The 26,387-nt window shown below is 40.1% G+C and overlaps 1 protein-coding gene across 1 annotated transcript in view; it reads left to right on the top strand.

Annotated features, from left to right (window-relative positions):
* GLIS3 (GLIS family zinc finger 3) overlaps window positions 1-26,387 on the top strand; it is a 267,600-nt gene that overhangs the window by 161,752 nt on the left and 79,461 nt on the right. Inside the window, exons 5-6 of the mRNA XM_073345244.1 lie at window positions 15,534-15,695; window positions 19,786-19,896. Of these exons, the coding sequence (XP_073201345.1) occupies window positions 15,534-15,695; window positions 19,786-19,896 (273 nt within the window). The remainder of the gene's footprint in view (window positions 1-15,533; window positions 15,696-19,785; window positions 19,897-26,387) is intronic.

The following is a 26,387-nucleotide window of genomic DNA, read 5'->3' as shown; positions in this document are numbered from 1 at the left end:
TTTCAGCTGAGCAAATCAAATGAAGCAAAAAAGCTTTTTTTCCTCTTTTATTCTTATTACACTTCCCAGCAGGGTAGAAGAATAAAGAATGCATACTCTAGATTCTAAAAGAATTTCTAATATATGTTCTTTCTCCATAAAATACACAGCTTAATCCTTTCTTTAGACTTTTTTTTTCTAAATAAACAGGGCCTAATTGGAAAAAGCTGAAGGAGCTAAGCAGCAAACAATAGAAAACGTTTCTTGAGCTGGGAAGTGCACATTGAATGTTGCAGGAAATTTGCATATGGATTACTTATGGGGCAAAAAAGAAACATCCTTAGCCTGTTTGTTATTGTGATGGATTCCCACCTACTAGAATACCGTCCTTTGCCTTGTTTTCTCCAACTGTTCTTTTCTGCTTTCATTTTCTCTTAACAAACAGGATGAATAAGCATAATAAAAGAATAAAGAATAATGAAAAAGAAGAGCACTTGCACTTTGCAAAAGAAGACTAGAGCAAGAAAAGTAGCTGTGTCCAGAATAGGAGGAAATTTGTTTGGATTTTAAACACTAGGTCACATTGGAACCACACTCTGGTTCCCCTTTAACCAGAGACAACTGAATGTAGCTAAGACTGTATTTAATATCGAACTCATAACATACTTCACACCAAGTCTTAGGTTGTTTAATTTAATTAAGTTGTTACAGATAAGAGCATAGAGGCAAGATACTGATATGATATCTTAATAAATAACTAGCATCCCACAATTAGCACCTGGTAGGCACTGCAGTCTTGTTCAGTATGCAATGTTCTTTTGTGACGTGGCACCATAGTTATCGTGGATTCTGACCTAAAAAGAAAAATGTATTAAGGGACTGATTTGACATTCCCTGTTTATCCTAAATTCCCATTGACTTAAGTGGAAATGTTGCATGTACCAAAAAATGTAGAATTGGGCCCTGTTATGACAGAATCATTATAATATGAGCTGGCAACAATATGGACCAGAGCTAAAGTTGCCTAACTCTTTGCATGATAAACCACTGTTTTCAGTTGCTTATAATTTTGCGAAACTTTAACTATTCAGTCTGAAATTCTTCATGCTTGCTCTCTTCCTTGGATTGATTTTATTTTAATGTCTCAGTGAAAACAATTCAGTCATTTTCAAGGATGAGGATAGGGAAAAGTAAGCAGCTTGGCTAATATTAATTTTTCCCCCTGTCAAGGTTCCTCCCCCACTCTGAACTCTAGGGTACAGATGTGGGGACCTGCATGAAAAACCTCCTAAGCTTATCTTTACCAGCTTAGGTCAAAACTTCCCCAAGGTACAAAATATTCCACCCGTTGTCCTTGGACTGGCCGCTACCACCACCAAACTAATACTGGTTACTGGGGAAGAGCTGTTTGGACGCGTCCTTCCCCCCAAAATACTTCCCAAAACCTTGCACCCCACTTCCTGGACAAGGTTTGGTAAAAAGCCTCACCAATTTGCCTAGGTGACTACAGACCCAGACCCTTGGATCTTAAGAACAATGAACAATCCTCCCAACACTTGAACCCCTGCTTTCCTGGGAAATGTTGGATAAAAAGCCTCACCAATTTGCATAGGTGACCACAGACCCAAACCCTTGGATCTGAGAACAATGAAAAAAGCATTCAGTTTCTTACAAGAAGACTTTTAATAAAAATAGAAGTAAATAGAAATGAAGAAATCCCCCCTGTAAAATCAGGATGGTAGATATCTTACAGGGTAATTAGATTCAAAAACATAGAGAACCCCTCTAGGCAAAACCTTAAGTTACAAAAAAGATACACAGACAGAAATAGTTATTCTATTCAGCACAATTCTTTTCTCAGCCATTTAAAGAAATCATAATCTAACACATACCTAGCTAGATTACTTACTAAAAGTTCTAAGACTCCATTCCTGGTCTATCCCCGACAAAGACCAGCATATAGACAGACACACAGACCCTTTGTTTCTCTCCCTCCTCCCAGCTTTTGAAAGTATCTTGTCTCCTCATTGGTCATTTTGGTCAGGTGCCAGCGAGGTTACCTTTAGCTTCTTAACCCTTTACAGGTGAGAGGAGCTTTCCCCTGGCCAGGAGGGATTTCAAAGGGGTTTACCCTTCCCTTTATATTTATGACACCCCCAACTGTTTCTTTGAAGAGCTCTGTGGTCTGAATAAAGAATTTGAACATTGTTAGGATTATAGCGTTGGTTTCTGGAAAGTGTTTTTCACTGTTTTTGCAAAAGTTCACCCTTGTTTGGCTGAATTTCATACCTGTGAAAATCACTGTTTGCACATGGTCATTAGAGGCTGCTGATATCTTCTAAAATTCCATCTGCACTGATTATATCCCAGGCTCAGAGGGCACCCTATCAACACAAAAAATTGTAAGAGGTGAATTGTGATTGGATAGCCAGTATCTGGGGAGAGAACATTTGAGATCAAAAAGGTCTGGCACTGGGTGCCAAGATTTTACAGGACTCACTTTCAGTTGTGTGAATTACCAGAAAGTGGTGGCCATTTTGAGAACGCTACCTTAACTGAGGGCAGCTTGCAGCCTCAGTCTGGCTAAGAAAAATGAGCAACGCTGGAACAGGGCAATTCTTGATGTGTTTCTGCGGAGGAGAGCTCATGTGCCAGCATCGCTGGAAGAAGACATTTTCACTTAAGAAGAATAATGGTGGGAAATGACTATTAATCCTAAAACTTTATTTTAAAAAACTGTCTGTTGCACTAGAGGTACTCAGCAGAAAGGGGAGAAAGAAGAAACTAAAGAGGTGTGTACAGGGCCTGGAGGAGTTACAGGCAGAAGGGACAAACCTCTCAGAACCTATATTTTGTTTTGTGGGGCAGCACTCATTTTAGCCCCAAAGTTCCCTATGTTCCATACAAATTTGGCATCCCCTCACTTTCACCGCTGAACATTGCTTACATCAGAAATAAAGAATCATGAAGCTGAGGTTATACAAAGAGGAAGCAATCCCACTGCATTTTCAGTTTCCCACATGATTAATTTTTGTCTGTCCCCCTCACTTTGGATCTTTGTCATACATTTGGGTGTTGGCAGGTTGAAAGATATGGGGAATTTGTGGGGAGGTGTGCAAGGGAATGTGGAAGACTGGAGGGAGCAGGAAACTAAGGTGTACTTTCGGGCTGCTTTGCACCACCATGGTGATGCCAACAGCTGTAACCCAGATTAACTGGCCAGTATGCTACAGCTTTGCTTTATGCCTAACCACTTGATTCACTCAATAATTCTTTCACTCTCTCTGGCCAAATGTATATTTATTTATTTATACACAGGGGAGCAGCTTCAACAGAAGAGATTAAGAGAGACCCACCCTCGAATATCCCATAGTCCAGTGGTTAGGGCAGTCACCTGAGAGGTGGGAGATCCCTCTTCAAATCCCTACTCCACATCAGGCAGAAGGGGGAATTGAACTGGGGTCTCCTACATCCTGGGTGAGTGCCCAAATCATTGGGCTAAAGGTTATAAATGAGCTTCAGATGAGAAGGTGATAAAGAAATACAAAGAATTATTATCCATAAAGGATTCATCACATTTTTTAACCTTCATTGGCTCTATTCTCATGCACAAGATAATAAAAGCATTTATTTCAACATTATGGTCTGTGTGGATTATAAGAGAACCATGGGAGAAGAGGGTGAAACTCCTAACTACTTCATCAAGGGTGTAGGAGGTGGGCAAACCCAGGGCTGGCCTTACCATGAGGCGAAATGAGACGGCCGCCTCAGGTGCCAGACTGTGCGGGGGGTGCCACTAGGACCCAAAGTGGAGAAAATTGTGTCTGCTGCTGGTGCATGTGTATTCTCTCTGCTCTAGATGCACAGAAGTGGTGGTGGAGTGCTGTGCTGGAGGAAGGAGGGCATAACAGACAGGCGGGAGAAAAGGTGAGAGGGAATAACAGAAAGCAGCAGGAGCTGCAGGGAGAGAGAGGAGGAGGATCCTCTTATGTACTTCTCTAGCACCCCCAGGAGCCTGGACTGATTAACACCAGCTTCTCAGGGAGCTTCCTGTTTCCTGCTGCTTCCCTGAACCCACTAGAGGAGAACAAGCAGTCAACTGAAGTAGTAGGAGCCAGTTAGGCCCTTAAGACACTGATATCTTCCCTCACTTAGGCCCTGCTACCAGCCTGCTTATTTGTCCCCTTCAATTGAGTGTTGAAAGCCACTATAGCTGGCCCAGAACAGCAGTCGTGAGTGAAAGAAGAAAACATCCCTCTGGGGCAGCATTCAGAAAAAGAATGAAAGAAAGAGAAAGCAAAGGAAGCTTTTCTATCTAAGCAGGAAGGAGCACTCCTGAGATACATAGACACAAATGTTCATGGTGAGCCTTCCAGCCCCAGTGAGGATGTGAGTGGTGAGGAGATGCCTGATCTTCCAGTTAGTCAGAGTGCAGGTGACCTGGCAGCTACTGCAGCATCCATATCTCCATCTCAAATGGATGTAACGATGCACATTCCTGAAGAAAAGTGTAGATCCGAGAAGAGTGTGGTAGAGGCTCAAGAAACAGCTGCTGCTGAGTTTAGTTCCTTAAGTCTAGATGATCCAGGACTGTGGACCCCCACTTGAGCAGTAGCCTGAGGGACTTCCTTGTACTGCATGGGCCACAGCAAGTGAAAAACTTCACGTTCCCCAAAGACAATGAAAATAGAAGTTTCCATCCAACACATTATTGGTGTGAAATCCCCAGTGGTGACAAAGTAGAGAGGCCATGGCTTATGTATTCAAAAACCCAGAATTCTGCATACTGGCCCATACTGTTTTTGTTGCAAACTCTTCCAGTCTAATGTTCCAGCCACACTGGGTTCTACAGGAACAAAGGACTGGAAAAATCTGGCTAGAAATCTGGCATGCCATGAGAAGGCAGCAAATCATCAGAGAGCATTCCATAGGTGGAAAGAGCTTGAGATGAGACTAAGGTTAAAGGCCACCATAGATGATCAGCATTAAGAGAAGATTGCATCAGAGTCCCTTTACTGCCAAAATGTTCTGAAAAGGCTCGTTGCCATTGTGAGAATGCTTGCTACCCAAAACCTAGCACTGCGTGGCACTTCAGATCAGCTGTATGTGCCAAACAATGGAAACTTCTGTAAAGCTGTGGAGCTGACGGCTGAGTTTGATGCTGTACTTCAGGAGCATTTAATAGTCACCACACAAGAAATGTACACGCACCGCTACCTTGGAAAAACCATTCAAAATGAGATCATACAGTTACTGACAACAAAAGTCAAACAGAAGATTGTGGCAGATGTGAAGTCAGCAGGATATTCCTCTGTTATTCTGGACTGCACACCTGACATCAGCCATACGGAACAAATGACTTTAATGGTGAGTTTTGGAACAACAACAGAAGCTAGTGAAAATGTCCCTGGAATGGTGACTGTCAGAGCATTTTCTAGAATTTATTGACATTGATGATACTACAGGAGCTGGTATGACAAATGTGCTTCTTAAAAAGCTGGAAGATACGGGAATTGCGATAGCTGACATGAGAGGTCAGGGCTATGATAATGGTGCCAACATGAGAAGAAAGAATAGAGGAGTGCAGACACAGATCCGAGAGTTAAACCCTCGAGCTTTTTTTTGTCCCATGCAATATATGTGCACAAATAAGATGACCAACCTCTTTCCAAATGATTTTGTTGCTCTGCCCATACTCCTAACACTTCCTGTAACAGCTGCCAGTGGAGAATGCAGCGTCTCCAAGCTGAAGTTAATAAAAACACATCTATACTCCACAATGACACAGGAGAGGCTGGTCGGCCTTGCAACCATCTCAATAGAGCATGAGCTGGCCCAGACTGTGGACCTTCAAGAAGCAGTTCAAATCTTTGCAACCAAGAAGGCACGGAAAGCACCACTTTGATTATTCAAACAGATAAAAATGCCAGCGTTTACGATGCAGACAAGAAAAGTTACATTTGCTGTTTAGGGGTTTGAAAGTTAAGTGTTACTTAAAATTTTTGAACAAGGCTTTTTAAGTTGTTAGTTCTCCTTTATTGGGGTAGGTAGCAGAGCAGTACCATGAGAGGAGTAGAACAGGAAGAAGGCAGAATTGAGGCCTTTCAAAGTTTTGGCCCAAGCGAGGAGGCATGGGGGCAACATTTGAGCTCCGTACCCCAGGTGCCAAAATGCTGTGGGCCAGCCCTGGGCAAACCTTACCTACTGATGGAAGAATTCTAAAGAAATTCCAGTGTTTGAAACTTGCAAGCTTTCCTGTTTTACTGAGATTATTCCTGCATAAGGGACAATGTGAAATTTATTTTTGTCACGGAAAGTGGGAAATATGCTTCTGCATATTCCTAGACAAGCAGACTTGTTCAGTAAAAAGTGGCCATTATTGCACAGTTACCATCCAGAGTAGAACCACAATTTAAGATTTAGTATTTAAAGAAATGGCTTTATATGTATAGATTAAAATTAGGCTCAGGTAAGGAAACATCCTTTGTCCTCTCAGGTTCATGAAGGGGAAATAAGTGCCAGTGCAACAGCAGTGGAAATAGTTATTTTAAAATGAGGAAACACGCCTAATTTCATTGTCTAATTTAGTGCATTTTCCCAGCTAAACTTGAATCTCTAAGTAAAGGTTGAGGTTTGACCAGGTATATTTCTTTCTCATATAGATACCCCGTCCTGTGCATATTGTGCTTTTCTATCTCAAGCATGTCAAGTTTAACATCAATGTACATAACCAAATGGCCAATTATACTGTGCCTAATGTAATTGTTTTAATAAGAACTCTTTAACCAGACCCTTTAATTAAAATCAGTCAGCTTGCCAAAAAAAATTGGAACCATAGAAACACATCTATTTTTCTTAAGTACATACATTTCCTGGTCACAAAGCTGGTGTTATGGACATGTTTTACTTTATTCCAGCATATTTTCTTTAAGCAAATACTATGCTCTTGAGAGATCAAAAGGAGCACTCACTGCTTTCATTTTGTTCTTGGCTCTGATCCATAATGGATTTTTTTAATTAAAAAAAAATTATTTCCTTAAGAAAAATAAACAGTGACTCTGTGAATCATAACAAGAGTTCACTAATAGAGTAGGACCAGACTGCAGCTAGCTCTGTATAGACATATGGAGGGTGGAAAGAGCCTTCCCCTCACACACACACACCTTGTGCAATTGTGCAAAAGGCTGCCACAGTCTCAGTTCTTGCTGTACACAGTGCTGAGCAGTTTGGGGAGTCAAAACACTGCCAGCAACATGAGAGTCCACCCATGGAGCCCCAGCCACAGCCATGGTTCTGCTCTCCCCACCACTGACTAGCTCTTGGACATCAGGATTGATGCACAGGACTAGAGGGGAGGGAAAACACATGCTGCCTCCTACTAACGAATGCATGACTGAGGCAGCAAGAGTGCCTCTGTGATCTGGCTTTGAGGAGGGAGGCAGACTGTGACTTTCAAAGCTTAAACTGAAGTTATGGACTTGATGCAGATTTTACCAGGTGAAGTTCTTTGGCCTGTGTTATGCAGGAGATCAGACTAGATAATCATAATGGTCCCTTCTGGCTTTAAAATCTTCAACAAGCCACAACAGAGCCCTATATTTTAATTAGCTGTAGTTTCAAACTACTTTAATAATATTTACAGGAAAGCTAGCTTTCTTTTCTTTTCTTTTCTTTTCTTTTCTTTTCTTTTCTTTTCTTTTCTTTTCTTTTCTTTTCTTTTGTATTTTCAGTTCAGGTGCAGTTCAGGTTCAGCGGAGTTACTTTAGTTTTACACCAGGTAATGGAGATCGGAACTGAGCTCTTCATGAGGCTCACTTTGTCAAAATACTGTAATACAGAGAAGTTCCCCAACATGAACACCATGTTCAAGCCCCATTGCCACCTGAACTTCAGTGAAAATCCATCTGGATTTGAAGTCTTGAACCCATCTCTTTCTTGGATACACTCTGTTGGGCCAAACCAGGACTTAACTTTGGATCCACATTCAGCTCTGAACTACACTGCCTAGTTACATCTCTAATGTGTATGAATCTTTAATGAGAAGCTAGAAAGCATTCAGGCTGCATGTGTTTTGTAAATCATTGTAGATGTTAGCGAGTGAATGTTATGTTCACTTCTCCTTTCCTTTCCTTGACTATATCATGTCTTTTCCTTTTCCTTTGAATCTTACTCTTCCCTTCTCTGATCCCATCTATTGTCAGGAAGAAGTGCTCCCAATTCTGTATGACATCTCCAGAGCTTAGCAACAGCAATATTAGCTGCAATAGTGAACAGGTTTAAACAAAGGGAGAAGATTTTTGGTAGGGGAAGCTGTATGAATACACAGGACAACCTCTGTTATAAAAGGGTTTTAGAGACAAAGATTATATGTGAGCAATACCAAGGACAGCATGTTGGAAACTACTGAAAGTGAGAATGGGAGAAGAGTATCAAACAAAAAAGACTAGAGACACTGTCTACACACAGGGAAGCAATAAACCAATTCCGAAGTTCATTCTTCCTCTATTGGTTTCCAATCCATGTCTTTTGAATTATTACCAGATGATGTGTTCAGTAGTAGATTCTTTCCAAGAAACTTGTCATAATATTTACTTACTCTGCAACAACAGGAATGTCTTCCAGGGCTGAAATGGCCAGGCTTATTAAAATGAATGAAAACAAGAGCCATTTCCATGGTGGATGAGTCTGTGACACCTACATTTTGTGGGATAAATAACATCCGATATACAGTACTTTGCTTCAGTTGAGCATATTTTATATCCTTGGGGTTCCCCGTAAGTGCAGTGCTTGTCTTCAAGTGTGAATATGGAGGAGGGCGCCATTACTAAGAGAGAAATATGAAGATCTCTGGAATATATGAAGTATGAAAGAAGAGATTTGCAATTTCATGTTTGATTTTGTATTGGAAACATACTAAGTATAAAGGGTTGTCAGTAGAGAGAGCTCTCATGCAAAGAGAAATTTGTGGTGTGGTAACAGCCCTCTACAGGTACTGCACTTCCATTGATGTGGATCCTTGCTCCCCTTTTTCTGTTTTTCCTTCCAGAATTGTTAACACCACAGTGAAACTTAACTATGATTTACTCCAAGCTTTCCTGTGGTCTGTAACTTTTTTCTCTTCGTATATATGCTCACGTATTCAGGGTCTCCAAATTCTGAATATGTCTGAAGATGGAATTTGCAGCTTATTTCTGCAGCAGAGATAACAGAATTTATCAGCCATTTCAAGGGCTGATCCGAAACCCCTTGATGTCAACAAAAAATGCCCATTGACTTCAACAAACTTTGGATCAGGAACTTAGTGAATTGTCTGGCAAACACCAACTGTAGTCATCTACAGTAAGTGTACATATAGCCCACTGTTATTTACTGGAATTGATGAATTCCAGGAGCCATGGCTCTTTGTGATTTCAGAGCCTAACTTGAAAGGGAGGAAATCTCCCAGCCTATGCACTGTTTGAAAATATAGTCCTATACAAGCACTGTGCATACAAAAAAACAAACAAGCACCATGTCATAAAATGTGCTTCCACTCTGATGGAAATATTTCCTCTGCAATGAAGTGTAGCTTTGGATGTTATATTTTCCCCATCTATCTACTCTAAGGGTTAAAATCATACCAGACATTTTACATAAAATGAACCCAGACTTTCAAACCTCAGCTGTGGCATGCAGTGTCCTTGTTGGTGAGCACCTGATGTCAGCGTTTTGAGTGATGCCTGACACTAATTATGTGTCACTCACAGGATTGCCAGGCAAGAGACTCAGGGGGAATAAAAAACTATTTAAAAGGTTTTGATATGAGGTCTTACTCTCAATTTTTTAAAAGCCCTCATGCGTTTTATAGAGCAGCACTCTGCTAATGCTATGGGCGAAGGGAAATGCTTTTTAAAAGGCTTTTAATTAATGTTTAAAATGCATCACCATTGTTTGAAAGCAATTTAGGAGCAGTTTCTACATCTGTTCCCTCCATGCTCTAAAAAAGGGGGAGAGGGGGAAATCTTTAATTCCTTTCGTGCCACTCGCTTCAGTAGTTACACAGAAGAGCATGGTTGGGCAGTGTATCCTATTACCTAAAATACTAATGGCAGATTGATTTTTAACGTTGTTGGATTCATTAATTACTCCTTTATCTGCTGCAAAGGAAGCTTTTTTAAAAAATATGTTACCATGGGACAATTCCAAGACAATCTCAGAGCCTCATGTGTATGGTATTGTGTTTATAAATACATATATGTATATCTCCTTTTTATATGCCTCTATATTATATGCACCCTGTGTGTATGTATTATAGCAGTGCCTGTATTTGCAATCTTAAGCCTTTCTCAGATGCTTATAACTTTTCCAAAAATCTACACTGGAAACATCTACAAAAGACTTCCATGTCTGTGGTGAGCCTAAGAACAAATTATTGCCTAGTATCGAAGTCCCCTGCCCTTTTCAAAGCAAGCTAAACAAGAATCAAGCAAAAACAGTCTCCAGGAACATCTTGCTTTTGCCTATATCCTCAGGCCAACTTCAAGCCAGCACAAGCTATAAAGACAGGACATGTTCCTTTGGTGGATGATCTCCGCTTGTCCACTGGCAGCAAAGTACTTCCACGCCTATCCTCCTGGACCTCACTGCTGCAGCCGTTGGTGCATGTTATCACCAGATAATCTTGCCCTGCCTCCAAGAGGCTGATGAGATGAAAGGTTCTTCCCCTCAGACCAAACACGTTCCATGAGCATCTGTTCCTCCATGTCCAAAGCCCTCATTTTCAGAGTCCCACAAGACTCACTTCTTGCCCTCATATCATTCAACATCTATAAGAAGCCAAACTAACCAAGCTATTTACCCTATAGTCTGGAATGGGAAAAAGAGAAAAGCTGTTGTTTCCACTCATGTCTTCTATTTCTATTTACATTTCTTAGGCAGGATGTAAAACATTTTAAAATCAGCAGGACTGGATAACTTGTATACACAAATCTTAAAAGAAGGAGTTGGCACCTGTGGAAAGTAGTATTTGATCATATAAGTTAACGACCATTGATCTGATTCCTAATTACACAGAAGCCTTTATGTACTGTTGTGGCAGGGTAAAGGGGTACAAAAGGGGGCATAAATTACACTTACACTCACTTTAAGGCCTCTTTACACTGCTGGATTAGTGTAAAAGGGTCTGAGTGTAATTGAGAATCAAGCCCAACTTTATAATGCATATGCACTGGGAGAAGAGTTAAGGTGACATAGGGACCTGATTTCTGGGTGCTTCCCTTTGAAAATGTAATGTTCTTTTAAACTTTTGTTTTTTATGTATGCGTACAGACATACAGTAAATAGAGGGGATGGGGCCTCTGTATGTGGGTATGTAAATTTCTTATTAAATCCGTGTAGATGTCATAAAGAAGTCACAATCCACTCAATGTTTTATTAATATGCTTTACCATTATTTTTAGATACACAGTGTTTATAAACTTCTAATTTTGATAACTAATATACAATGTCTGTGTAAAGAGAAACTAAACAATTGCATATATAAATAAATGGACAGTCCAATGAATTTGTTTTAAAGAAAACTCTAGGTCAAAATTAAGAAGCATGCTGAGCCAGGAAATTGTCTTTATGAGCTGGTTAATGGTTTCAATTTGCATGGAACAGTAAAAAGAAAAACACAGTAACTATGATTCTTTTATTGCAGATTAGGAAAACATTACAAAGGGCTTTTTTATTAATTCCACAAAACTTTAATACTTCCAGAAAATCTGGCTGAATCAGGATTATGTTTAGGAGTGTTATTCAGTTTTAGAATGTCGAATGCATGGCACCTACTAAACTGACTAATTGCGGTAAAGGTGTTACATCCTCTTCTACAACCACACTTAATAACTTGGAAACTATGAAGATTTCCATTTGAAAATACAACTACAGTCTACTTGACTTTTTGTTCCTTCAGGTTATCATGGCTTCTGTGGAATAATTTAACAGAAATCTTATTTGCAAGGAATAGTCCATATTATATATAGTTTTAAAGAATATCCTTCTCAAAGCTTTTTGTCTTTTAAAGCATGAGAGATTGCCTAAATTTCAGATTTTTTTTTCAGCATTAACATTTATACTTTATTGTCTGAAAAAGGATTTTCCAACATTTCAGGCTTAATTACCTAGTAAAAGATAAAGAAGAATTCACAATATCTAGAGTTGTGAATGTCATATGCATGAATTAAGGTACTATGGGGGGGAAAAGCTTCAATATATTTTCATTGTTTTCAAGTTCTCCTCAACAGCGCAGAGTTCTTAAAAATGTTAATGTCTATATCTTTTAGGGTGAAATTCACCTCATTTCTCAATTAACCACATAATCTGAAATAAACTCTGTGTTAATTCCCCAATCCTATAGACGCTTGTACACATACTTAACTTTGCGTAATTATCTACAGGATCAAGGCCTAAGTCATTAACACAGAGCTGACGCAGTACAGAGGGTCTTCTTTGGAATCTCTGTAGTGGGGTGAATTTCACCCTATAAGATTGAAAGATACTTGAGAAAATGGAATTTATATTACAGCTATATACAGTTTAATCCATGTCATTTGAATGGAAATTTGTTCTATTCTAAACTTTCCTCTTGGAACCACTCGCAACCTGCCAAAATAATATAATTTCTACTGTCAGTGATTTTCGCTGTTGCTACCACCTACCTGTTCTCGAGTGATTTTTTCTTTTTCAAAATACTGGCTATTCTTTCATACCAATCCTGTCATCCTTATGTTTTCCTTTCTCATTCATTTTTCTCTCAAAATTTTGTTACAGTGGATGGAATAAATGTAAGGGAAATTCCATGGTACATGATTGTCTGATTTCTCGTGAGTCTATCTTAAAATATTTCACAGTAATGAAGTGCTATAGAAGAAGATTATGTTTTACATTTTTTACTTCAGTTTTGACTTTTGCTCTCAAGATTTCATTGACATAGAACAATCAATATTTTTGCTTCTCTCCTCTCCCTCTACAAGCACAGTTGAATTTCTGGATGATGGTTTGTGACTGGAGAGCCTCAAAAGCTTTGGAGGTTTGGTTTGGATAAGAACCCCAAAATCTAGATAACCTGCTGCTCCCCCACACAAAAAAAATGTTCTGAACCATTGGGTTGTCAGAGTTGGGTTAGAAGTGTTGCAAAAACTTGTTTTTCTGAGACTTCAAAGACTTCTGACTTTGTGTTTGAACTGGGCCACAAATACCATTGAATAAAGCCTCTCATTTCAGTATTTCATCACTAGCATCTCTGGTTCTGTAAATCAAGGAAGCAAAGGCATGGTTTGGAAAGATTTCTGAATTTCTCTGACTCTGAAAAAAAATCGCATTGTGATTGAGTTTAAGGTGAAGGTTTGGGTTGGCTCACTCATCCCTAATGAGTATGCCTCTTCTTATACTGTAGCATTTAAAAATCAGAGTTATATATCTTGTCCCATCTCCTAAGTTTGCCTGGGCAATGTGTAGTCAGTTTTTTCTTTTCTACAGTTCAAAAAAAAATTGTGAAGCAAGGCCCTGAGATTCACCACATTCTAGTTCTTTGTTTCCTTTCTCCATCCTTTCCCTATGCGTCTTCATTCTGTGGATTTTACCTGATCCTTTACTCATTATTCCAAGAATTAAAAGTTGGAATTCCTATTTTTCTCTTTTTCTCACATTAGTTCTAATTAATGACAACCCAATGCAAATTATGATCAGTCATTTTGATGTTTCATCTATCTTTACTTTTGCAAGCATTCATACAGTAAATAAAATATAACAAATGTTATTTATGGTACTCTAGAGTAAGTTAAAAGTTGCCCCTATTCTAGTTATTGCTTGTAGACTAGATGAAATGAATTATAAGAGGAACTCTGGAAATAGCTAATTATATCTGCAATATTATAAATGCTTGACATTTATGCTAGTACATTTTTATCTTTGCAAATGTACAAGAACAGCAAACTAGCATGTCATTCAGGAGACAGGTTCTAATACTGTGCAATGAAACACACAGCAGCTATGATTAATTGCATTAATTGCTCTTGACTGATGGAGTCTAATTGAAATCAAATATATGTATAAAAATGCTTGATGTCACAGAAATCCTTGTTTTTAGTTTCCCTAACATTAGAGATACTGTGGAAGCCTGATCAGGAAAGAACTTGTGTTAGCACTTGGGAGGTGCACTTCTGTTTTGAGTAGATTAAGTAGCTGATTAGGGAAAGGAACAGTATTCCATTATTGGTTACCCGTATAGATTAAATCCTGTTTTGATGGAGTCTAATGATGAACTCTTTATTTTTTATACCTTATACAAAAACCTGTAATAGAAAGGTAAAATAATATCTTAAAGGTTATTTTAATGCCACTGAGGATCAATGATCTCTAATCAAGCAAATATTTGCACGATCATTATAGCTTAGTTTTTGTTTTTTTAATAAAAAAACACTAGCAAGGCAGTGGAGGTTAGGGTTTCGCAGGGTGTGGTTTGTACGGGTTTTTTTGTTTTGTTTTGGAGAGGGGTTTTTTTGTTATTCAATTCTCCTGATGGATATGCAAGCTGGAAAAAACCTGTGAGGAAAGATGGCCCAGTGGTTAGGGTGCTAACCTAGAACGAGGGCAACTGAGGTTCACTCCCTACTATGCTTCCTTTGGTCTGACCCAGTACGGCTGTTCTTATGTTAATCACTTACACTGTCTGTGCCTCAGTTCCCCAGCTGCAAAATGGGAATAATTGTGGTTTCTGACCTCACACTGTGATATGAAAATAGATACGTTAAAAGATTCTGAGTTGCTCAGATACAGTAGTCATAAGGGTAATATAAGTACATAAGGGCTTGTCGGCATAGCAATGGGTGTTAGAAGGATGTGATTTTCTAAAGCACATCACTATGTTGTGTACTAACTGGCCTACTAACAAACAGTACTATGTTAATGAGCACTAGGAAACTTTTAGTTCACATCAACAGGGTCTACGTGGTCCAGTTAGTGCAAAACATGCTGGTGTGCATTAGAAATTACACCTCTTTCGTGCACACTGCCATGCCATGCGGGAGGAATAGCTCAGTGGTTTGAGCATTGGCCTGCTAAACCCAGGGTTGTGAGATAAATTCCAGCTCCGTTTCCCAGAGCTTTAATGTCTAAATAGAGGTAAAGACACATCGTAGTCTCTAATGTAAGCAGAAATGAAATGGCCAGAGCTATGAAGTACAGACATGAACTCTCTCAAAATGTGAGGGTGTTCAGCTTGGAAGTTTGGTTCAGACCCATCTCTATGAGAAAAAACAAAACAGTGGGACAGGATTTTCATAAGTGGTTAGTGTTGGCCTTACTCTGTTCTCATTGAAGTCTATGGAAAAAATTCCATTGACTTCAGTGGAGGAAGGTAGGTCAGTGCTGAGTGCTTTGGAAAATCCCTCTCAGTACATTTTGAGACAAATGCTTAATTTAGTAACTGAATATTTTTAAATTACAAAGTAAAAATTACACTTGGATTTTAAAAGATGAAGGCATTCAAATGTGGGTTTCTTTAAAGAAAAAAAATCTTTTCTTTTGTACAGTTTGAGGGCTGCAAGAAGGCCTTTTCCAGACTAGAAAATCTCAAGATTCATTTACGGAGCCACACAGGAGAAAAGCCCTACCTTTGTCAGCATCCAGGTTGTCAGAAAGCATTCAGTAACTCCAGCGATCGAGCCAAGCATCAGAGGACACACTTGGACACTGTAAGAAATAAAAGATCTCAAATTTGATTTCTTGTTAACCTGTTAAATCCTTTTTCTCTTAGCTGATTGCATCAAATACTGTATATAATTGGAGATGGGAGGATAGGAAGAGATGTCAGTTAATAGAGTTTGAGCTGTGGCAGAGATGACATAGTCCAGGGGTGGACAAACTCTGGCTTGCAAGCAGGGGCGGCTCTACCAATTTTGCCACCCCAAGCAGTCGCCGCCGAATTGCCGCCATGCCCGGAAGAGCGGCGGAGCTGCTGCCGAGGGACACGGACTGCCGCCCCATTCTGAATGCTGTCCAAGCACCTGCTTGGATAGCTGGTGCCTGGAGCCGGCCCTGCTTGCGAGCCACATGTGGCTCTTTTACCATTAAAGTGCAGCTTGCAATCCCCCCCAGCTGGGGGTGGGAGGGGGACTCAGGACCTCTGCCTTGCAGAGGTAGGAGTTTCTATCCAGCGGGAAGGAGGGTCTCGGGGCTTCAGCCCTGCGGGGCGCATCTGCCAGTGCTTGGGACTTCAGCAGGAGTGGGGTTGAAGTCCCAAGCCCTGGCTCCCAGCAGGTGTGCTCTCAGTCTCAAACTTCTGAAGACTGTCGTATGTGACTTGGAGGGTCATTAAATTTATCCATCCCTGACATAGTCAGTCTCAGTTAGGACAGTTACCAAGTTGTGTTCAGTTTTCTCCATTTCCTTTGCATTTAATAACACTGGGACTGACTGTGACAGAAACAGTCTGCTGGCCTATATGTTCTGAGGAAGCTCTGGTTACTGACTGAGGTATATAAAGGTAAGTAGTGGAGAAGGGCCAAGATTACAAAATTCAGATTTGGATTCAGATTTTGAATATCACAAAATTCTGGAGTGTTTGGAAACATGATAATGGATCATTATGGAATTTGGATCCAGGTTTGATTCTGAAGTTTGGAGATTTCCAGATGTGACGTTTCGGATCAGGGCTATCTCCAGTCAGTACAATTTGAAGTTGGAATTAAGGCATGAATGCCTTGGCCATAACAGAATGGTCTGATGATGAACGTATTAGCCTTTGCCTCCAGAGATACCTTAGTGCATAATAAAACCCATTCAGATAGGAGCAAGATTCTGGAAAATCAAAATGTATCTTCCACAAGAATATATCCCAAAATACAGAATACATTAAGGACAAAGACCTGTCTATTTTAGACACACTACTTCATTAACTTCAGCCTGACTATTCACTTGGGAAAGGTGAGCCTTATTTGGGCTCTTAACTCTTATTACTGGTAGATTAGTGATCAGTGCAAATGTGGCATGCTACTTTTTAAAAAATGGTATGTTATAAGCAATTGACTTAGGCCTGATTCAAAGCCTAGTAAAGTCAACAGGAATCTTTCCATTGGCTCCATTGGGTTTTGAATGTGGCCCTTAATGGTTACTATTTACTATGAAGTTCTGCTCTATTTTAAGACACATAGGTATTCATTATGTGGTATTGCAGGTTCTGTAGATAATAAGTTATTCCATGTCACAACATATAATGAATGTGCAATGAAAGACTGCTGAGAACATTACCAGAAAGCAGAACATTCAACTAGATTCAATTTTACAAAACTACGTAGTTTCTCGTTTAGTGAACGGACATTTTTAGGTCTTCCTGCATCAGTTCAATAGTTGCAGGAAGGAGAATGGCTGGAGAGATCCGTTTTCAAGTAGCCTTCACTCTGAAATGCTTTCTGTGGGAAGGAACCATTCTTCTCAGCAGAAATGGATTTTTTTTTCACTGCAAAGAGCCTGTAATTTCTGAAAGCCAGTTAAAATGCTGCTTAGAAAAAAATAAATATCTAGAACATAGTGCTTCAAGATAATAAACAGAATAAATGTGTCACCTTAAAGTGATAAATATGCATACATAAGCCAGATAGGTAGTTACAAGGAGCTAAGCTGCAGCCGCACAACCTGCCTGTGCTTGAGGGAGTAAATGTCCCCCCTCTTCTACAATCCTCAAGACTCCAATAATCACAAACATCAATAATAATATATAGTTATCACTAGATAAAAGTTTTACTAAGATAAAGTTAAGATTGAGAGTACCTATCAGGAAGTTAAGGGCAAAACTCCATTAGCAAGAAATAAAATAAAATAAAATGTTATGCAACTGTTAGAGAGCTTATTCCTTCACTCTCCCACTTTCCTGGTCCTTCTCGCATGAACAGAGAGCAACAATACCCGAAGTCCCAAGGTGCAAACAATTCGATGTTTATTGGGGTGAACTTTCAGCAAGCTTAAATACAAGTTCCTTTTTCCTTATTTTCGAATCCCAACTTACTTCCTGTTTGCCCCTAATTTATATAGTAATATTCTTAGCTATACCTTAACCAATCATTCTACTGAAATTTAACTAACCAATCCTAACATATTGTAACATGATTAGCTAACCAATTATATCCCACCACCTTAATTAGTTTACACCCAGCAAAATTAATTATACAGCAGACAGAAACAATCACAGAACCAGACAGAGACCATGCCAATAAACAATAGCAAAGTGGGAGCTATAATGACAAAACAATACAGAAGTGAGGATTTCACATCCCAGCTATTTATAAGTGAGTTCTTGCCAGACAGGATGCTATCAAACTAAGTTTCCTTTTACATTTTCTAGGCACTTCCCTTTCTCTGGAGGCAATAGACACTATCAGGACAGGATTGTATTCCTAAGAGCCCAATAGCACCTTCTTTCAATGTGACTAGTTTGGAATGTGAGGATGTGACCGTTCGCTTCCCAGCTTATGGCTGCCTCTGCTGCTTAGCCAAAGGCCTTAGCCTAAGAACAGGGCCTCAGACTGTCACAGTAAGAGAAGGCTCTTACACCAGCAGACAGTGATTTTGATTCTTTCTTTTATACCTCTATAACTAGCCAAGTGATAAGAATACACCTAAATTCTTAGAGTATAGGCCTTTACAGACAGGCCTGAATATCTATATCCTAACAGCAACCAAAATATTGTTTGTGAATTATGGGTTTTTAGCCAAGGTTTATTTAATAAACAAAATTTGTTTTACAACAAAATAAAATTTAGTTTTAAGCAGAAGCAGACAGAGTTTACAAAAGACATACCATCAGGAAAAAGAAATAATAGCATGTGACTTAGCTGACCAGTCACATAACTTAAATAGCAAATTTCAAATAATGAACAGAATATTCAGTACAGACAGTTCACAATTTCATTAAAAATGTGATGTGTTTGCATATATTCTGTGAACAAAGTAAAGAGTTAAATTTATCAAATAATTATTTGCAACAAATAGTTGCACCAGTTCTAATATTTACATATTATTGACATTCCATATGGTGGTGCAACTACAATTCTGGAAATACCTCAAGGGGTGTCAGAGAGCAGGCAAGTTAGACCAAGTAGATATGACTTTTAGTGAACCTAAAAAAACCGTACATGGTCATTTCAGGACCGTATATGTTAGCAATATTGTATATTTGTGATTGGCAATTAAGAGATGACAAAAATTGTCTTGTCCTTTACATAAAAATACATATTCTTTGCATATTCCTTTTTATTGCCTTCAGTGTTTTAGAATGTTTAAAGGTAGTGTTTAAAGGTTGCTTTGTTGTTGTTTCCTCTCTTTGTCATGTAGTAGACTAACCTGTTCTCTTATTCTCTGTCTTTCTGAAGCAGGTTTCCTCTATAACTCTTAAGCAGTCTGTCCAGGACTTTACTACAGTTTCTTTACCTGACTTACTAAAGAATGTAATTTCTGACTAAGTCAAAGACTGCTGTGAGGGTGACATAATTGTAAGTACTGCTGGAGATACTCATTCATAATGATAAAAACAATGATGAGGTAAAAGGAAATATGGCCTGGTAAAATTAAAAATAGGCATTTAAACATCAGAAAAGATTCTTTTACTTTCTCTTGCTTGCAAGCCTTCCTTTCCTCTTTACCATGCCATAAAGTTACTGGGCATTCTACCTTTGGTACTTCTCGGTATATCCAATCAATAGTAAGACTTCAGATGGATTTTCCCCGAGCAAAATAATATGTGGTTTAACCGATTTTTCTTTGTGCTTTTTTTATTTGTTTTTGTTTTAGAAACCTTATGCATGTCAGATTTCAGGATGTACTAAACGGTACACAGACCCAAGCTCTCTGAGAAAGCATGTAAAGGCACATTCTTCCAAAGACCAACAGGCCAGGAAAAAGGTAACTGTCCAAGAGGTTTGTTCTGCATAGGAATTATATTAAAGTTGTAACACTAGAAGCATTGAGACATCTTAAGTACCAGCACTTGTGAAACTGTAAAGCCATGGTCTAGGACTGCTTGATTAAAGAAACCATCCATGAACAAATGGTAAATCCAGTGTGTGTATAGATGATATTTTCAGTTTTGATACAATAAGGCTGACTGTTTTACTAGAAGTCCAGCAAAGATTATCATCTGTTGGTTTAATGATTAATCATAACGAATATGTAACTTAGCATACGGAAGAATAATTTTGAGAAGGAAGATTTTATTTGTAAAATTCTTTCACCACACAAGTATATTGTGATGCAACATCCAGTTTACGCTGCCAACCTGAGATAGATAGATGTATGTTGAGGATTGATGGATGGTTGTTCAAACTGACTTGTATAGAAATTATAAATTATATTTTCATACACCCCAGCCATTTTCAAACATCAAGCTATTTCACAATGCTGAGTCCCAGGTTTCTCAGTCCCATGGGAAAAAAGGTTATCTGAGGACATGATCTGATTTTTTCCCTACATCTCAAGCCCATTTTTACTATAATCCATGATATACTGTTTTAGACCAATGAGGATAAGTGCAATGCTTTCATTTAAAAAAATGATGATGGAGATGGCCTTATCTGCACTACTGGGGTAAGTTATGCTACTCCAGCTACACGAATAACATAGTTGGAGTCAACATAGCTTAGGACGATTTACTGCGGTGTCTACAGGAGACTCTCTCCCGTCAACTTACCTTACTCCTCTTTTTCCGGTGTGGTACCGGAGTCAACCAGAGAGTGCTCTGTGGTCAAATTAGTGGGTGTTTACTAGACCCTGTAAATCTACCCCCGCTGCATCAATTGCAGCAGCTTCAATCCCCAGTAAGTGTAGACATGGTCTTAGAATAATGTAGGGAAAGTTAAAACCCTAGAGTCATAACACCTACAGAAGGGGCTATATTTAACTTGAGTGACAGCATGGATTGCCCTTGATTTGAATGGTAACAATTTTTGTTTAGTCAGTGTCTGAAACACTAAAGTATAGTCTTACAAACTGCAAAATGTAGGGCTAGATTGTGATTTAACTGTTTGCCCTGAGCATGTAGCTGTGCTGCTCCCAGAGACCAGGGAAAGAATTTTAATTCTTGGGAATTATAGTTTCCTTCCTGAATCCCCCTTGTGTCAGGGGAAAAGTAATCTCCTAGTGGTCATTACTGTGCTGGCTGGCACCTTGACCCACCCCTACCTGCCCTCTTCTTGCCCATGTGTGGAGGAGGGCTGGTGGTGGTCCTGTGCAAACTGGTTTCCTGGCTGCACTGTGAACCATAGGACAGATAGCCCATAGAGAGCAGCAAAGGGGTGTTATATGCCCCCCACTTACTCCCTTGTGTCAACTTATGAGGCAAGCGGTGGTCATGCCTGAATGTTCTGTCAAATTTACATATGACACATCAAATAAAACTTGGATAATGTATCTGAACAGAGGATATTAAACTCTTAGGTAACATTACATAATTGAATGTAAAATAATATGGTATGCTCTGTACATGGTTGTGTCAAATTGCAGGAGCATGGGAGGGTTCCATTCTTAGGATGCAGAGTAACAGCCGTGTTAGTCTGTATTCGCAAAAAGAAAAGGAGTACTTGTGGCACCTTAGAGACTAACCAATTTATTTGAGCATGAGCTTTCGTGAGCTACAGCTCACTTCATCGGATGCATACTGTGGAAACTGCAGCAGACTTTATATACACACAGAGAATATGAAACAATACCTCCTCCCACCCCACTGTCCTGCTGGTAATAGCTTATCTAAAGTGATTATCAAGTTGGGCCATTTCCAGCACAAATCCAGGTTTTCTCACCCTCCACCCCCCCACACAAATTCACTCTCCTGCTGGTAATAGCCCATCCAAAGTGACAACTCTCTACACAATGTGCATGATAATCAAGTTGGGCCATTTCCTGCACAAATCCAGGTTCTCTCACCCCCCTCCAAAGAACACACAGACAAACTCACTATCCTGCTGGTAATAGCTCATCCAAAGTGACCACTCTCCCTACAATGTGCATGATAATCAAGGTGGGCCATTTCCAGCACAAATTCAGGTTTTCTCACCCCCCCACCCCCATACACACACAAACTCACTCTCCTGCTGGTAATAGCTCATCCAAAGTGACCACTCTCCCTACAATGTGCATGGTAATCAAGGTGGCCCAACTTGATGATCACTTTAGATAAGCTATTACCAGCAGGACAGTGGGGTGGGAGGAGGTATTGTTTCATATTCTCTGTGTGTATATAAAGTCTGCTGCAGTTTCCACGGTATGCATCCGATGAAGTGAGCTGTAGCTCACGAAAGCTCATGCTCAAATAAATTGGTTAGTCTCTAAGGTGCCACAAGTACTCCTTTTCTTTATTCTTAGGATGGCATTTCCCATATGTTTTTGTTCATTTTCAGTTCTTCTGTTATAACAGTTTAAAGCTGGCCCTTTTAACTCCTCACATGGTCATTTTTTTTAGAATTTAACTTAAAGTTGTTTAGTTTTTCATCCAGTCCATTTGATAAGGATTTATTTATCTGAGATGGGTTAATATGTGGAAGTGGAAATAAGTCAACCCAGCAAAAAAACAAAGGAAGAAATGTGGCATCAATCAAGCCAAATGTTTAAAAACATGCACTGAGGTTGCAGTGTATAATATTTACAAGGTACAGCGTAGTTACTGGACCTTTGAGAACTTATAATTGCTAACTTGCATCATGCTTTGGTATTTGAAATATTTCCTGGCAGTAATAATAATAATAATAAAAAGTAAGAAACAATAAACCTTTTAAGGCAGTATTAAGATTATTTACGACTTTAATTAAAAATGAAAATTGGCTTAATGTCAAAAAAGCCTTTACAAAAAATGTGAATTCATCAAAAATAACCATAAAAATTCCAAGGTGATAAAGGCACAGTGGAGTAATAGTTCCAGCCCTAGGGAACTGTTCTGTTGAAAAGAATGAAACCCTTTGCTGTCACACCCTGTTAGTCATGGATTCATTTAATATATCCTGCCTGACTGCCTGTAATCCTCATTTTAACCTCCCCCTGCACACTAAATGACATTATTTTGGTGTCTTAAGTTGCTAGCTCTCCAAGATTGCACACTAAAATATGCTCTTCATGTTACACAGATTTTAAATAGCAGGGGAAATGTATCTGTGGCAATGGAGATGCCCTGGAATAAAGTACTGTACTCACCATGTCAATCTGAAGTTACGCTGATTCTTCCACACAACTTTTCATAATCCATCCTCAAAGCTCCTTGCCCCTCCCTCTGCTGTGTAATGTAGAACAGAGAGATGTTGCAGTGAGAATCAAAATGGATTATCTATCTATCTATCTATCTATCTATCTATCTATCTATCTATCTATCTATCATGTACTAACTTTTCACTGATGTGGTTTTGTGCTCTATTGTGCAAGGCAAAGTGCCTGATTCTGCAGTTCTTTTGCAGGCAAAACCCCTATTGATGTAAATGGAAGTCTTTCCTATTAAGGGAATGAATTCCTGACCCATTGAAGTCAGTGGCAAAACTATGTATAATGTATGCAGCTCAACAAATGTGAGCAAGAGTTTGTAATTTATTTTTAAATACAGTATTGAAAATAAAACCCAAAAGTTGAGCAACTTCTAGTTTTTCACCGTGTGAAATTTCTAAGAAATTCCCCACATGACATCAGAAAGGGTGCGGGAGGGGAAGGGGAATCAGAACAGAGAGTGAATGCAAAGCCAGAAATGTCAAATATCTGATCAAATCTTCTGATCAAAGAAGTCTAAAATGCTATCCAGATAATTTTCTATTTAAAAGGTCTCTAATGACTTTCAGTCATGCATAGAAAACTGTAGACAATAACAACACAAAGTATTTTCTTTCTACATGTTTAATTGGAGACAAAAAATAACCCATTTTTTAATTTAAACAAATTAAAAATGCAGCCTCCATGGTTGGAGTCCATCTCCCTAAAAACGGGTTAGTGCAACTATCCCTAAGCATGGCCTATGGAAGTCAGTAATATGTAAGTACAGACAGTACTCAGATTGGGAGAGGATTGAATACTGGTTTATAATACCTCTGACCTATAATCAGCTGTAAGATATCCCCACTTCTGAGTTATCCCCTCCTTTAAACACTTCCTTTTATGCCAGGGAAATGCAGTGTAGTGAATCTGAAAGACAACAAATTTTAAAACACTTTTTTACACAATGTGCAATTATCCTGTGGCAATGAGTTCCATAAGGTACCATAGAGGTCAAGAGCTTAGCAGGTTTCAAAAAAGTACTGGATATTTATATGGATGATGTATCCACAATACATTCATTAAGATTTTTAAAAATCCCCAGATTTGTAAGGGATATAAATCCTCATGCTTCAGGACAGAAGTCAACATCATAGTAATGAGATTAGAAAGAACCTTGGTTACTCCATAACTGGTCCCTTGGGGTTTCTTGCACATTCCTTTGAAGTATCTGGTCCAAGCCACTGTTGCAGACAGCATAGGACTAGGTGGATCTTGGGCCTGATCTAATTCAGCAATGTGAATAGTTCTAAATGGAGTAACAAAAAATAATTTAATTCTAAATGAATGAACAAAAAAGTAATTCTCCAATCTGTGTTTTCTTGCTTTTTCCTTTCCCCCATTCCATCTTTATTCCTTTTCTCCTGTTCTCGCTTTCCATGTCCCTTCTCATTCTATCTCCCACTTTCACTAGGTATGATTTTTTTTTAAGATATGCAACCAAAACTGTAATGGGAGGTTGTGGTGCATATGCTATAGTAAAATTAGTCCCAGTATCATTCTATCTTTGTTTCTGTCTCTTTAATAGACTCTGCTTTTCTCTTCTCTCCTCCCTTACTTTTACCCTTCCTCTGTCACCATACACATTCTGTATCTGAACTGTTTCTTCAGAAATGTATATGCTAAAGCAACTAAATGTTTCACATTTAACGTTTTTGCTTATCATTTTGTAGTATGGATAACATATTAATACAGAGTCACATGGATCATTTAGTCTCCCGTTCATGATTATATAACAATCCTGTGGCATCTTGACTTCAGTGCACCTACACAAATGATGAGATTCTGGCCTTTTAAAGGTGAAAGCTCCAAAAATGACATAAAATCTGCTTTCTATACATAAATATGTCCCAGCTTCAATATCCAATACTTCTAGGGCCAGAAGCAAGTGTTGTGCTTTCTGTTGGGAAGTTGGGAATCCCTCCATCCCAAAGGAATGAAGCTCCAGTTTCTAGCCCTGCAGTGTCATGAAGTAACAGATTTTTATGTAAAGAAAGACTGTGACTGGCCTAGGGCTGAATATTGCCCAGTTTCGACCTCAGGACTGTGTGAGTTTTGCAGGGAAAATTCTGCATTTGGGGATAGAAGTAGGGTTGCCAGGTGTCCAGTTTTTGACCGGAATGCCTGATTGAAAAGGGACCCTGGTGGCTCCGGTCACCACTGCTGACCGGGTCGTTAAAAGTACAGTCAGCGGCGTAGTGGGGCTAAGGTAGGCTCCCTGCCTGCCATGGCTCCATGCAGCTCCCAGAGCAGCAGCATGTTCCCCCTCCAGCTCCTATGCCATGGACAATGGGAGCTGCAGGGGCAGCATCTGTGGATGGGACAGCACGCTGCAGAGCCCCCTGGCCGCACCTCCACATAGGAGCCAGAGGAGGACATGCTGCTGCTTCCGGGAGCTGCTTGAGGTAAGCACTACCTGGATCCTGCACTCCTGACCCCCTTCTTTGCCCCAACCCCCTGTCCCAGCCCTGATCCCCATCCCACCCGCTGAACCCCTCAGTCCCAGCCAGAGCATGCTCCTACACCCCAAACCCCTCATCCCCAACCCCACCCCAGAGCCTGCACCCCCAGCCGGAGTCTGCACGCCCCCATGCCCCAACCCCCTGCTCCAGACCTGATTCCCCTCCCGCTTTCCGAATCCCTCGGTCCCAGCCTGGAGCCCCCTCCTACACCCCAAGCCCACACCTCCAGACAGAGCCCTCCCCCTCCTTCCCTGCACATCAACCCCCTGACCCAGCCCAGAGCCCCCCTCCTGCATCCTGAACCCCTCATTTCTGGCCCACCCCGGAACCCACACTCCCAGCCATGAGTCCATACCCCCTCCCACACCCCAACCCCCTGCCTCAGCCCCTCCCCTACTCCAAACCCCTCATTCCTGGCCCCACCCCAAAGCCTGCACCCCCAGCTGGAGCCTTCACCCCCTCCCACACCTCCCTGAGCCAGTTCAGTGAAAATGAGTGAGTGAGTGAGTGAGAGTGGGAAGAGCAAGCGACAGAGAGAGGGGGAATGGAGTGAGTAGGGGCAGGGCCTCGGAGAAGGGGCGAGGCAGGGGCAGGGCCTCAGAGGAGGGGTGGGGCAGGGGAGGAGCAAGCGTGTTGGATTTTGTGCAAGTAGAA

This window comes from Lepidochelys kempii, chromosome 5, assembly GCF_965140265.1.
Source record: "Lepidochelys kempii isolate rLepKem1 chromosome 5, rLepKem1.hap2, whole genome shotgun sequence".
Taxonomy (NCBI): Eukaryota; Metazoa; Chordata; order Testudines; family Cheloniidae; genus Lepidochelys; species Lepidochelys kempii.
This window is presented reverse-complemented; position numbering and strand designations above follow the sequence as displayed.